The 15,539-nt window shown below is 43.5% G+C and overlaps 2 protein-coding genes across 2 annotated transcripts; both read left to right on the forward strand.

Moving 5' to 3' along the window:
• Nucleotides 1-2,936: 2,936 nt before the first annotated feature.
• Bfra_008526 (uncharacterized protein) lies at nucleotides 2,937-7,484 on the forward strand (the record flags this gene model as incomplete). The annotated part of the gene is made up of 3 exons (XM_037338886.1): nucleotides 2,937-3,407; nucleotides 3,458-6,564; nucleotides 6,614-7,484. The coding sequence occupies 3 exons, from the start codon at nucleotides 2,937-2,939 to the stop codon at nucleotides 7,482-7,484; spliced, it is 4,449 nt and encodes a 1,482-aa protein (XP_037192192.1).
• Nucleotides 7,485-8,605: 1,121 nt separating this feature from the next.
• Bfra_008527 (putative helicase sen1 protein) lies at nucleotides 8,606-15,055 on the forward strand (the record flags this gene model as incomplete). Its single annotated transcript, XM_037338887.1, has 6 exons — nucleotides 8,606-8,652; nucleotides 8,709-8,918; nucleotides 9,070-12,741; nucleotides 12,794-14,600; nucleotides 14,676-14,896; nucleotides 14,956-15,055. The coding sequence occupies 6 exons, from the start codon at nucleotides 8,606-8,608 to the stop codon at nucleotides 15,053-15,055; spliced, it is 6,057 nt and encodes a 2,018-aa protein (XP_037192193.1).
• Between the last annotated feature and the right edge of the window lie 484 nt (nucleotides 15,056-15,539).

A 15,539-nucleotide genomic window follows, 5' to 3' on the forward strand; every position in this document is an offset into this window, starting at 1 on the left:
TCATCCAATTTAGATGAAACTATTTGACGACTACTTGTACTTAAATTCTACTTGTGATTAAAATTCTGGGCGACGAGCGATCGGATTGTAAAGATCTTCATTAGAAAGTTGATTTTTTTGAGATTTTTTTGATGAGTATGTGTCAATCTTGAGAGTGCAGTACCGTCCTGCATACTCCACGAGTCCACCATCAAAAGATCAACCATCTTGGCTCCATGGTTAAATCCGTCCCCTGCTCCACCGCGGATCTAAAAGTCCCTGCGCTTCCGTTTTACTTCCAATTTGATGCAGATGTCAAACGTCCATATGTACAATTTTGTTGATGGTCCGGTTCGGATGTTGGCCATCCTGCTCAGAGGGAGTCTAAGCCTCGCGCTGGATTGTGAGGAAGAATATTTTTATGCATGCTAATTTTATCTGGCGTAAGTAGCAATCACCTTCGCCTCCAAAGTACATACGTGAGCAATGAGATGAGAGATTATTGTAGGACCGGTCGAGCGTTGATCATTATTGATATCGGTAGATGATACATACATACCCCTCTCTTGAGATTAAAAAGGTTAATAAATGATACTTTAGCAGTCCTTAGCAGTACATCTTTTTATATCATGCAGACGGTACTTTCTTCACAATTCACATCATGCATGCATCTCGCTCTACTTAAACCCCGAGTGGTACCTAGTATCGATAGCTGGTTTCGGATAGCTACAAAAAAGGGATGAATGAGTGAGGTAGATGATCAATGTACGGCTTTATCCATTCGCTTAAGAAAGAGTAAAGAGGGATCTACGGAGTACGGAGGTATGAGAAAGATCCAGCCAAGTCAATCACAAATAAATTGTTTGGTGTTTTGCTGATGGAGCAGATTGATAACATGGTACCTAGGGCAAGTGAAAGTTGTATCAACATTCATTTGAGCAATATATCTTTTACCCTTTCTCCTTTATGCAAATGACCAAGTGCACTGTACACACCTAGGTAGGTCGCGGTTGTTGATAATGAGACGTCTCCCAACTGCTCACGGTCAGATGTAATATCCGAGAGCTTTTCTCCGAATCTCCTTCCTCCTTCATCCCTCCATGAATCAAGATCCTTTGTTCGGCCGAATTTTCCACTCGACTCCAGCCCCAGCCATTTTATGAGATGCTTACGATTATATTATTATCTAAGTGATACCATGTACTTACATAAGTCAATTTCTTCTTTTTCTCTTGGTCCTCTTGGTATTTATCCAATTATTTTCCACCCAAAAGAAATAAGTCGGGTAAAGTACATCCTAAGCACTCGACAATCCGCGAGTATAAACTCCGGATCTAATCTTGTAATACATCCCTCCAAAATACCTACCTATCTAGACAGAATGTCCTGTGTATCGATATGCAGTGATACATCCAAAAAGTCCCTTCCCTTCCCCTCCCCCGAAAAAGTCGTGACAAAGCTCAGCACAGTAATAAAGTAAGATCTTGCATGGGCAGCATGGACAATTCCCTCCTTTCCAGAACAATCGTTTGTTGATATTGAAGGTTAACCCCTGAACTTGTTTCTAAAATATGGTTGGCGTAAATGTGAATCCTAGGTTTCTGGAGCACCCTCGCACCCTCCCAGCCAACGTGCCTCTCAAGAACATTTGGGAATTTTCAGCCTCTCGAAAATTGTAAGGCGGTACAGGGACAATGTCGATGGATGGGTATGAATCAGTGAGCATGAATGAGAATGAGCATGAGCATCAGTGTGAACATTTTTGATGTTTCCCTCCTCTTCTCAATCCAGTGCAATTCTAGGGGTTTACTTTACATTCAGGTGTATTTAACCTAGGTATCTACGGAATTTACTAATTGTGCTGAATTCCGTGTATTGCTGTGCGTGCTAAGTGCCTAGGTACTATCTATCTATCTATCTATCTATCTACCTACCTACCTACCTCCCTACCTCTCCCTATGTACTGGCAGCATTCGGACACTCCCTTGCTCTCTTAATAACAACCACCATCTACGAGGACAAATCAATCATTAGTTTTGCGGGCATCCTTTCTTTTCCTATTTTCCTTAGAGACTACTCTACTCTGGGCTACCCAAGCCAAATAATTTCGATCCATCCCCTCTTTCTACTCCGTATTCTTTTCCATCCGCCATAATCAACCTTTCTTTATTATCCCTAGCTACCTACTTTTGACTTTCGTGAAGCATGGAAGATACGTGATATGATGTATGCACGATTCTAGTCTCACATACTACTATTATCTACTATTATCTACTATTATCTATTATATCAATTCCCTCTCCACAAATCCATCATCCGCTCTCCGAATTTCGTCGGTTTCATGTGGCGTTTGCTACTACTTCTTATTTGTTCTTTAGCTGTTGCTCAATAAGCATTTCACGAACTCCTCTTACCCCCCCCGGAACTTCCAGAGCATTTCATTCACTTGCTCAAACCTAACTCAAACCGTAGACTCCGACCCTCTTCCTTTCTTTCCTCTCAACATCAACAATCACCACAATTTTCCTCGAAACTTCACCAATTCTACAATTCGATCCATTTTCCGTATAGGGAATCTGCTCATACACAATCTTCCAATTGCCCCATACAACCTTGCAAGGTTCAAATATTCAAAAAAAAAACTACCGCCTATTCGCGATCTCCTGGCCGACTCTTCCGGTACCAAATTAAGTTGTCATAAGCGACCATTCTAAAAGTACCAGGCCTTCTACTGTGTGGACCTCTGTTATAACGATACTTCTTACCGTTGCTCGTCGATATTAATTTCGTCTCTGTCGAAAGTTCTAGTCGGGTCTCAATTGTTTCAATCGTCTTGTCTCTTTCACGAATTATACTTCAACGCCTGAATTCATTCAAACACTGGCGGACATATTTACCTTGCCTGCGGGCTCTTGCCTCAAACTGGGCTTCCGCCCCAATCACAGACGATCGCAATCATGCCGGACGTCGACATGTACGCAGAACCCGAGGAGGATGCACCTGAGCCAGGGACGAGGCGAATGAGATGGGCCACACAAAGAGTGCCCCCCAAAGGTAGTGATAAAAAGAGGACGTCGATAATGGATCGATTGCATCCGCGTAAATCGCAAAGTAGTGAGAAGAGAGACTCTGCCGGCGCAAGTTCAATGGGAACGGATCTTGACAGGATACAAGAAGAACAATCAAATGAAGCTGCGGAGGAACAGGCGGAGGATGACGATAATGACGGTCAAGGACCTAGAAAGGTTTTCTTTAATCTTCCGTTGCCACGGGACGCGATCGACGAGTCGGGTCACCCCTTGGTGCATTATAAACGAAACAAAATCAGAACTGCAAAATACACCCCTTTGAGTTTCATACCGAAGAATATTTGGTTTCAATTCCACAACATCGCGAACGTGTATTTCTTGTTTTTGATCATTCTCACCGTAAGTCCAGGTCTCGTAGACTGCATATGTGAGGCTGATGATTCGTATAGATCTTTAGTATCTTTGGTGCATCTAATCCAGGTCTCAACGCTGTTCCCTTGATTGTTATTGTCGCAATTACAGCCATCAAAGATGGAATCGAAGATTATCGCAGAACCATTCTCGACAATGAATTGAATAATTCTCCTGTTCATCGCCTTGTTGACTGGAACAACGTAAACGTCAGCGATGATGACATTTCACTATGGAGAAGAATCAAAAAGGCTACTTCACGTTGGATTGTAAGGACACTCAAGAAAATGAAGAAAGACAAAAAGCTACCCGGAGAGACGTATGCCCAACGTGCTATGGATGTGGACGAGCCTCGACCCTCTTTTGAGTCGAGAGCTGCGCGAGACGACATTCAAATGACACCAGTGCCCTCTCCCCTTCCACGAGATGACGAGCTTGATGTTCCCGATCGCCCAACGACGGCTTTCTCTTACGATGCCAGCGGAAAAGCCCCTGCGGAGAAAAATTTCGGAAGTTTGATCAACCGCAACAATGCAGTAACTGGAAAACCCAGATTTCATCAGGATTATTGGAAAAATGTGCAAGTTGGAGATTTTGTTCGTATCTACAACGACGATCAGATCCCAGCAGATATTGTGATTTTATCTACCTCTGACCCCGATGGAGCTTGCTATGTTGAAACGAAAAATTTGGATGGAGAGACGAACTTAAAGGTACGACATGCTCTTCGTAGTGGCCGAAGCATTAAACACGCTCGCGATTGTGAACGAACGGAGTTCACTATTGACAGTGAAGCACCGCACCCTAATCTTTACCAATACAGCGGTGTGGCTCGTTGGACGCAATACAATGGAAAGGATGGACCAGGCGAGGACATGGTTGAGCCGATCTCGATTAACAACTTGCTTCTTCGTGGATGCAATCTCAGAAACACGGATTGGATTCTCGGAGTTGTTGTATTTACTGGTTTTGATACCAAGATCATGTTGAACTCTGGAATCACTCCAAGTAAACGCTCACGTATCGCCCGGGAACTCAATTGGAATGTCGTTTACAATTTCATTCTTCTGTTCACCATTTGTTTCGCTTCTGGTCTTGTCGAAGGTATCATTTGGGGACAAGGCAATAATACCATTGATCTATTCGAATTTGGTTCCATTGGTGGAACCCCGGCACTTGACGGTTTCATCACTTTTTGGGCTGCTCTTATTCTTTTCCAGAATTTGGTACCAATTTCATTGTACATCACGATTGAAATCATCAAGACTTGCCAGGCATTCTTCATCTACAGCGACAGCGAAATGTATTACGACAAACTCGATTATCCTTGTACGCCTAAATCGTGGAATATTTCTGATGATTTGGGACAGATTGAGTATATCTTTTCCGACAAAACCGGAACTTTAACTCAGAACGTCATGGAATTCAAAAAGGCCAGCATCAACGGAGTTCCCTACGGAGAAGCATACACTGAAGCCCAGGCTGGTATGCAAAAGCGTCAAGGTATTGATGTAGAAAAAGAAGGTGCAAGGGCTAAACAGCAGATTGCTGCAGCGCGTGCTAAAATGCTGGTCGATGTTAGAAAACTTCATGACAATCCATACCTTCACGATGATGATCTGACTTTCATTGCTCCTGATTTCGTTACCGATCTCGCTGGCGAAAGTGGTAAGGAGCAGCAAGACGCCAATTATCAATTCATGTTAGCTCTCGCTCTTTGTCACTCGGTTATTTCAGAAACCACACCAGGAGATCCTCCCAAGATTGAATTCAGAGCTCAGTCGCCTGATGAAGCAGCATTGGTTGCTACTGCCCGTGATGTTGGTTTCACTGTTCTTGGAAACTCGCCAAATGGTATTTTGTTAAACGTTCAGGGCGAAGATAGAGAATATAGGGTTCTAAACCAACTCGAATTCAACTCGACCAGAAAGAGAATGAGTGCCATTATCCGTATGCCAGACAATAGAATCATACTCTTCTGTAAAGGTGCAGACAGTATAATATATTCTCGCTTAAAGCGAGGAGAGCAAGCAGAGTTGCGTCGTACGACAGCGGAACACCTGGAGATGTTTGCAAGAGAAGGTCTACGTACCCTTTGTATCGCCCAAAGAGAGCTTGGTGAGCAAGAATATCAAGATTGGAACCGCGAGCACGAGATCGCGGCTGCTGCCATCCAGGACCGTGAAGATAAGCTGGAAGCAGTATCAGATGTGATTGAACGCGATCTCACCCTTCTTGGAGGTACAGCTATCGAGGATCGACTGCAAGAGGGTGTGCCTGATACTATTGCACTTCTCGCCGAAGCCGGTATTAAGCTCTGGGTTCTTACTGGTGACAAAGTCGAGACGGCCATTAACATCGGATTTTCATGCAACTTACTCAACAATGACATGGAACTTATTGTCTTCAAGATTGAGGATGAACAGGTTTCTACCGCTGAAGCAGAACTTGACAAGCACTTGGCAGCTTTCAAACTCACCGGTTCTGACGCGGAGCTCAAAGCCGCCAAGAAGAATCACGAGCCACCGGCACCAACTCATGCTATTGTCATTGATGGCGACTCTCTCAAACTAGTTTTAGACGACTCATTGCGACAAAAATTCCTTCTCTTGTGTAAAGAATGCAAGTCAGTTCTTTGTTGTCGAGTCAGTCCTGCTCAAAAAGCTGCAGTTGTGGCAATGGTCAAGGGTGGCTTGGACGTTATGACTTTGTCTATTGGTGATGGCGCAAATGATGTTGCTATGATCCAAGAGGCAGACGTTGGAGTTGGTATTGCTGGTGAAGAGGGAAGACAAGCCGTGATGTCTTCTGATTATGCTATTGGTCAATTCCGTTTCTTGCAGCGACTCGTCTTAGTCCATGGACGATGGTCATATCGCAGATTGGGAGAAACCATTGCCAACTTTTTCTACAAGAACGTCGTATGGACTTTTACAATTTTCTGGTACCAGATATTTGCCAACTTCGACATGACATATCTTTACGATTACACTTACATTCTCTTGTTCAACTTGGCTTTCACATCCGTGCCTGTTATCTTCATGGGTGTTTTGGATCAAGACGTTTCAGACAAAGTCTCTCTTGCAGTTCCTCAACTCTATAGACGAGGCATTGAGCGAAAAGAATGGACTCAAAAGAAGTTTTGGTAAGTATAAATGAATCCCATTCCGATACAGACCACTAACATAGTGTAGGCTTTACATGGCTGATGGCTTGTATCAATCTGTCATAATTTTCTTCATGGCATATTGCTTGTTCGACTCTGGCACTTTTGTTACTTCAAGCGGCCAAAACATTGATGACCGAGAGCGATTTGGAGTTTACGTAGCACCTGCAGCCGTCGTCGCCATTAACGTATACATCCTAATTAATACCTATCGATGGGACTGGCTCATGGTCCTTCTTGTCTCCATAAGTATTCTCTTGGTTTGGTTCTGGACTGGCGTTTATTCATCTTTCACCTCGTCGGACTACTTTTACAAAGCCGCTGCCCAAATTTTCGCACAAGCCACCTTCTGGGCAGTCACCTGTCTTTCGGTAGTCATCGCCCTTTTACCACGATTTGCTATCAAGGCTGTGCAAAAGGTTTACTTCCCTTACGATGTCGACATCATCCGCGAACAAGTTCGTCAAGGCAAGTTTGATTATCTTGATAAGTCCGATGAGCGCATGGACGCAGTGTCCAAGGATGGTTCATCGGCATCTTCTTCTGAGATCACGAAGCCGAGTAAGCACATCCACTATCCGAGCATTGATGAAGACCAACGACCCATTTACCCTCCTTCAGTTGCTCCGACGAACACCACGCACAATCCTCGAAGTCAAAACGGTAGCGACGGAACAGACTTTACAAGACATAGAGGTTCGATGGACCAACTTGGTCCTCGGATTTCTGTTGACAGGCCACGACCCTCCTTCGATAGATTGCGAACGTCGTGCGATCGAGTTAGACCAAGTTTCGAGGCTAGTAACGACTTTACTTCGGCAGCCCTTTTAACACGCTTAGAATCAAGTCAATCATTTGGGCCGTTAAGAAGTAGGAGGAACGAAGAAATTTCACAATGATACCCGAATATCATATTCACTCTTTTCCAGACCGGGAGACTGCGACGAACTGTACCATACATTTTCCTTTTCTTTTGTTGATACAGGAGATATTAAGCATAATGATCTGCAGGAGCGATCTACGACCTTTGTGTTCTACATTTGGTTTTCTTTTGCATTGGTGTTATAGGCGTTTTAAATGACATGAAAAGGCACTAGGCCATATTATCTTATTTTGTTTTTGCTTTCTAAGTTCTTTTTGCTGGTGAGGGCATGTTGGTTTTGGAAAATAGTTCTAGATCTTCACTTCTGATGGTGTATACTCAGCAGTGATAGTAGGATCCGTGGTCCATTTGTATATAGCGATTGCAAAGCAGACAAGTGCAAAGAGCTTCAATATAGAGAGCAGTATAATCTAACCTATCATTTATATACCTTGATCACTGTTGTGACTTGCCCAGTGCCACGAAAATTGTAGATTGTAGGATGAATTGTACTGTCCCCATTTGTGATTTAACATGAGCTTCATTGGACTTCTGCAGTGCCTAGCTATGGTAATATATGACGGTCGTGATTGGAACTTAGATATTGAGTAATAGTAAGATTTAGTACTATTCGCAAAAGAATGAATGTTCTTCGAATGATCTCAAGTACCCAGTCTTTATTCCCCGGTAAACCGATTGACCTCAGATAACAAATTCCCAGCCTTGCATGCGAGGCTACTGGCAAAATCAATCTAAGTAATCCACGTGAAATGGCTTTAGTCCTACGCGATGCGCGTTAGCACTTTCAATCTCAGCCCTTACCTCAACTTTTTTTCACTTTTTCGTATATGAGATACAGCAATTGTGTAAATGTTCTCGAAATTTGATTGCAATATCATACCGTATATCAACTCCACAAGTTTGATTGTCAATTTGCCAAAACTTGCGCTTCGTATTCACTTTCTTTAACGATTTCAAAACTTCAAAAGGCGACCACTTTCTTCCTTCGGGTGCTAAGACTTGCAGTACCTCCCAACTTTTACCTTTCCATAAATTTATTCCTAATACTTTCTGTAAACTACACTTATCCATATCAATCTTGATTTCCTAAATATTCACCTTTGGATCGCATGCTCAGCTTATGAAACATCCGCAACTATGCCTGATGAAGCAGATATCATGGACGAGCTCCACGGGCTCCATGGGTTTGTACCACGAGTTATACTTATATCTATGATTGATACTGATAAATTGTTGATAGCGAACTGAAGAGTTTTCCCGCCGATGCCCATTGGTTTTGCCCCAAGCGGAATGACGAAGACTATGTCGACTATTCGCATCCAGATGACGCTGAGGAGGATATGAGCGCAGAAACCAAGAAGGAGCTTATACAGGACGCCCATCAAAGACAGGCTGTTGCATATAAATTCTCTCTCACAATAGGATTAGATCGTGATGCTGGGGGGCGATGGTAGAAGGCTACCTGGAACGTTTGAATAAGCTTCTGATGTGCTGTGATAAATGTGTGCATAATTGGCATATAGGTCGTAAGGCATATCTCAAGGAGCTAGCAGAGTAATACCTCACAATATGCACTTGATCTTGATACTAACATGTCTCAGGAACTTCGATGATGAAACGGTTGCAGCGCTCTCGAGTCGCCTTAATGTCCTCGACTTTCAACGTATAGATAACGGGTTAGAAAGAAGCAGGAAAGTTATATCCGAAGTGGAATCTCCAATGAGGACGCAGAAATTGCTAGCTGGCTACGACTCTTCCCTTCTACTGTCGCTTTATGAATCACTTTGTTGCGTCGATTACCACAAATCCGCAGAGAACCTTTCGAAGCACTTCGATTTCGTTTTTGAAGAGATACAAGCAAAGAAAGTCCTGAGAATAAGTGATATACTGCCAGCTACAGGGCGTTTTCTATTCGACAAAAACCCTATTAGACAGCGTTTCGCGAGGTGTGCCTGGCAAAAGGCTACTACAATGCTCACACCCACATCGTTCGACTGGGTCGTGCATGACGCATTGTCGGACGCAATAGTTTCTGTGACCCAGGGAAACTACGATTACGAGGATATCATACGATTTTGGGAAGGTTTTCTTTTGATTTTAGAGAAGCTTGATGAACATTTGATAACACACTCTCTCCGAGCAATGGAAGTTCAACCAAGTGTGTACATACTTGCACTCAATCACTTAAGCTGTAAATCGGAAAGAATCAATAAGTTAGTCATCGAAGCGCTTAGAGGTTTGCTCAAGAAGTCTCCGAAGAACTTCTGGGCTGCATTTGCTACAATATCACCAGTTGCCGTTGCAGAAAACATCCTAAGATCTTGGGGCGTTAAAGAAAAACTGCAAACAATAAATTTTGAAGACCCTGAAACTTCTTTTATTCTGGCATGGTTACCTGAACTCGTGGAGTCACTTCCTTCCGATCGTCAATACGATGTCTGCAGTTTCGTTCTTAGATTTCTGGGGACTTATCAGACCTCGGAACACCCAGAGAATACCCAACTCGCTTGTCGTTGTGCTGCACTCGATACTCTCCGTGCTACTTTGAACACCTTTGTCGATTCAGAGTACGTTATTAATCCGTCGACGTCTCTTATATTCATCAATAACATCATGAAACTTGTTGACGACTACAAGGAGACGATCACAGAGTCTGCTGATTTGAAGGTGGAAAACACCACACACCAAGAAATGAGAAGACTTGGTATGCTAGTCATACGAGATGCTTTGGCTCTCGACTGCAAAGCTTTGAGCGCAGAGTTCCAAGCTCTTGCGGAGGATATTCCGATACAACAGGGTCTCCGAAGCCATTCTCAGCCAATTTGGCAAGGCGTTCTTGACATATTTAGGCCAGGAAATGTAGATTTAGCCAAAAGCATTCTGGCGGCAACGACTCACTTGACCGGATTAGATGAACTTACACCAAAGTCAAAGAAACTACCGCTTCCTTCCTCTCATCTACAATATAATAAAGACTTTCGTCAACTCACTGAGAACGTGTCTAGAATCTTTGAGCGGCTCAGCGATTTTAATGCATCTCATTTAATCGAGATGTATCGAGATCCTCAGACCTCTCGGCCACTGTTTGCAGCCCTGATGTCTGCTGATCAACAGATCTTCGAGGCTGCTGTTGAGGTTGTCAAAGCTGCAACGGATCAAATAAGCAAGCGTGAAGCAATATCGAGCTTATTAGGGCAAGCATTTGTGCCGATGTTGAATTCGTTAACATTTGCTGTTGTCCGGATCACCAAAGCCAAAAACTTTTCCCCTGTCCCATATTTATTCAAGGTTGGACGAGACACGCTGGATGCTCTTTGTGGAAACACAGGATTTTTAAGAACTCACCCATCTTTAGATTCTACAGAGCGAGGCGCCGTAATGTCTTGGTGGATCAATCAGTGGCGTGCCCTTGATGCGGCATTTGCTAACACAGAAGCTTGGGGGGGTCGTGTTCAACTTCCTAAGGAGACTCTGCAAGACTTTTGTCGGGATGGCATGGAATATGCAGAATCCTTGTTTGATAAGAACAGTATCATTGCTTCAGCCCTGTGCGAGTCTTCTAACTCGTCTCATGCTCACGTCCTGTCCTCAGGTTATATGTCGACAAGGGTTGCACAAAAGAAAGTATTACAAGTCGTTTGCTTGAACGTGAACGGCCTAACAATGATGCTGAGGCTGAGAGATATCTATCTGGTCAGTGTGATCACTAGTCTCCTCGGAAAACTTCTTCGATCATTAGCAGAGTTTGATGTTGAAGTACACGAGTATGCGCTTAGTTTTATTCAAGATGCGTGCTTAAATGAGGGCGAGAAGGGATACAGAAAGACAAACCTCACTAACCAACAAAAAGCTGAGCTGCGCGCTGCCCTTGACGAACATAAAGGCGTGGAAATTATAGAGAGTTATTCTACAACGGCTCAGAAGCAACAATCAAGAATTGATTCTTGGTCTAAGTCAGCAGGAGGTGTAAAACATGAGCCAACGTTCAGTGTCAAGGGGCGTCAAACTCAAACCTCGCTCGATACTTGGTCAAAGGCAGGAGACGGCAAAACATATGAGCCAGTCATTACTCAATCCAACAAAGCCTCTCAGGCACCCTTTACCCTTTCTGAGCATCATAAGAGTATTATGGACAAAATGAGAGCACAACCACCGCTAAAGACCGCCAAGGCTACTGAAGATTGGAAGGACAAACGTCGTAGAGATGAAGAAGAGAAAAAGAAGCGTAATGCAGCAGCGATTGCTCAAGCGAAAGCCCTTCGTGCTCCAGCCGCCTTGGTGAAGGGTGAGGGATCAGGTCTAAAAAACCTTAGCGGTGTAGCAGGTAAAGATCATGCGCCTGTTCGAAGTGAGATAATGGTAGGATCTTCAGATGAAGATTCAGATGATGATGATGACGATGATGGTTCCGACACGAAGTTTCTTTTCACTAAAAGTCGAGAGGCTTCAAACAAAGTCAGGGAGTACGAGGAGAGTAGAAAAAAGGCACTTCTACAAGCCACTGGTCCAGTACGGAAGACCAAGAAAGTTTACTCAAAGAAAGATCTTCGTGCTCGTTTGGAGCCAAATATGGACATTATATATCTCGAGCTTCTCAATTGGGACATCTTTCATGAGGGCGAGGATCCGCCAAGCAATAATGTTTGCAAAAAGATTGCAAGCAGTTTCCTCGACCTCGGTCTCTATAAAGAGACATTCAAGCCGTTGCTCATATCGGAAGTGTGGCGCTCTTTACTAACAGCCAAAGAAGAGAATCAATTCAAGCCCATTGAAATAAAGGTTTTGAATCGTTTGTCTGTTGATAAATTTATGGAAGTTAGCACAACTATGTCAATTTCCAATCAAAGAGACCTCATGGTGTACCAACAAGATATTGTACTCCTTTCCAAAAGCTCGAATCCACTTCAAGACAAGCAAGCGCCACATTGTCTAGCCCGCGTTTTCAGGACAACCCGCAAGCGTGATGCAGTGGAAGTCACTTACAGAGTCAGCAGAGATATTAGCCCTGAGCTCTTGAATTGTTTCGTGCCTAATGGCAAGTTATATACTCTCAAAATCACCGATATGACGACAACTTTGCGAGAGTTTGCAGCCTTGAGCAGTCTTGAATACTACGACTTGTGCACTGAAATTCTGGAGGCGAAGCCTTCTCCTTTACAGAAATATTCCGATGAAAAGGTCGCTTCGATGTCGACCAGGTATAAACTTAATAATGGGCAAGCTAAAGCGATTTTGTCCGCCAATGACAATGATGGGTTTACACTGATTCAAGGGTATGTATTAAATTTTATTCTGCTTCAAATGATATTGCTCTAACAGTACTAGTCCTCCGGGTTCGGGAAAGACGAAAACGATTATCGCCATGGTAGGCGCCTTGCTATCTCAGGTGCTTCAGCAGCAAGCACAGCAAGTGGGCTTCAGACCGCAAGGCCAAAATCGCAGTGCGGGTGCTCAAGCACAAGCACAAGCACCAAAGAAAAAGCTACTTATCTGTGCTCCCAGTAACGCTGCTGTTGATGAATTGGTCCTCCGGTTGAAGGAGGGAATTTTGCCTCTCAGCGGCTCGCATCAAAAGATTAACGTAATTCGTGTCGGGCGAAGTGATGCGATCAATTCTAGTGTTAAAGATGTGACACTTGACGAACTGGTGAGGATCAAGCTCGAGGGGGATCAAGAATCTAAGAAAGGTCAATTGAATGATCGGGAGATGCTTCACAGAGATGCAGGGCTTATCAAAGAGAGGCTCAGTGTTCTAAGACCTGAGATGGAAAAATGTCGTGCTGCAGGTGACAAAACTGCGGAACTCAAACTGCAAAGGGAATTTGATGAGCTTAAGCGAAAGCAAGCCCACATAGGCAACAAAATTGATGAAGATAAAGAAAGCGACAACAAGGTGCGACAAAATGAGATCAGTAGACGCCATTTCACTCAGGAGATTATCGATGGCGCCCATGTTCTTTGTGCCACGCTCAGTGGATCTGGGCACGATTTTCTAAGAAATGTCAATGTCGAGTTCGAAACAGTCATCATTGATGAAGCTGCTCAGTGTATCGAACTCAGCGCTCTGATACCTCTCAAATACGGTGCCACGAAATGTATCTTGGTCGGAGATCCTGAACAATTGCCTCCAACAGTTCTCTCACGATTGGCAAAGAGTTATGGCTATGAACAGAGTCTCTTCGTCCGCATGCAGCGAAATCATCCAAATGATGTTCACTTACTCGATACTCAATATCGTATGCATCCTGAGATCAGTCGATTCCCAAGTCAACAATTTTACAACAGTCGTCTTATTGATGGTGATGGAATGGCACAATTACGGGTTCAGCCATGGCATGCAAGTTCAATCCTCGGACCTTATCGATTCTTTGATGTTGTGGGTGTTCAAAGCAAAGAGGCTAGAGGCCATTCCCTCATCAACGTTCCTGAGTTAAATGCTGCTATTCAGCTTTATCAACGACTTAAAACAGATTACAGATCCTATGATTTCAGAGGTAAAATCGGTATTATAACTACCTATAAAGCTCAATTGAATGAGCTCAAACGACGTTTTGGCGCAAAATTTGGAGATGAAATCTTTGAAGAGATTGAATTCAACACTACCGATGCATTTCAAGGCCGAGAACGAGAGATCATCATATTTTCCTGTGTTCGCGCTAAGGCTGCAGGGGGTATTGGATTTTTGAACGATATCAGACGTATGAATGTAGGTCTTACTAGAGCCAAATCGTCATTGTGGGTTCTAGGAGACTCTCGAGCATTGGAACAAGGTGAATTCTGGAATAGGCTTATTCAGGATGCCAAAGGCCGTGAGAGATACACAAGTGGTGATATCATGGGATTGCTATCGAGGCCGACATCGAAGGATGCACCAGCGATAGACTATTCGAAGACATCCTCAGACATGAATAGCAGTACCTCTAGGCGTCCATCTGAGAAGAGCGACAGCGATATCGATATGACGGATGCGCCGCGAAACCGAAGTTCTCGAGAATCGATTTCAGGTAGTAGTAGCACGACATCGGTTGATGATAGGAATGCACTAAACAACGTTGAGATGGGCGAGCAGAGGAAGCGACCTAGGGAGCAAGAACTTCACCCAGATAATATTACAGCCAAAAAGAAGAAGAAGGTAAGTCGACCGAAAGACTGGTTTAGTACTAGTCGTGGTTTACGCCAACATGTTTATATTTATTGACTCTCACAGACTCCAACGTCAGAAGCAGATCCTGCACCACCAGCTTCTGCCATGCTCAATCGAGGACCAGTCGAGCCTCAAAAATTAGATCTTGAAGCTGCACTTCAAGCACAGCAGGCGAATAAAGCTGCTGCTGCCGCGGCGCGTACACCGAAATCTAATTTACCACCTCCACCGCGTAGAAAGGCACCGGCGGACCCGTTTATTCAACGCAAACCACCAAAGAGAAAGTGAGGGTAGCATGGATTTATTTGTTGATATCTTTTTTAATGGTTATGACACTGCATAGTTTGGCGCAACAAAATATTAGCATGGCGAATGGCGCACGTGTGAGACAGGTGTATGCTGGTGGGAATTATCTTTTAACTAGTAGATCTGATAGATCTTAGAGGGTAGAAAATAGTTGCATCTTGGTGACCTGACTTGTGACAGCTTTAATAAAAATTCGAAGAGAGCCATAATGGCGAGAAGTTTTAATTGACATAGATCAATTAATCCTACAGAGTTCAATGAGTCAACTCCTGAGGTAAAATCTTCTTGTAGATATCAACAATTAAGCCGAATGGTTTATTCAAATAGTTTCCTTTAAAAGCCACTTAACTACTCTCCACTACGGATGCTAACTCCCCTGCGCCTTTTCGGCTCGTCCCCGTGTCTTACAATTTTTGATATCTATCTCATTTGCATTCTCATTTCATACATACGTATCCGGAAATACCGTATTGATCCTAATTTGAGATTTCTGCATTCGGACTTTATAATTGAAAGATTCATGATTACTTTACTTTTTCAATCATAAATCAAGAAATAATTAGCACGGACATATAAATATTTACTCGGGCTGTAGATCATTCCTTGCCTTATCGGATATTT

Source organism: Botrytis fragariae (genome assembly GCF_013461495.1).
Source record: "Botrytis fragariae strain BVB16 chromosome Unknown tig00000061, whole genome shotgun sequence".
Taxonomy (NCBI): Eukaryota; Fungi; Ascomycota; class Leotiomycetes; order Helotiales; family Sclerotiniaceae; genus Botrytis; species Botrytis fragariae.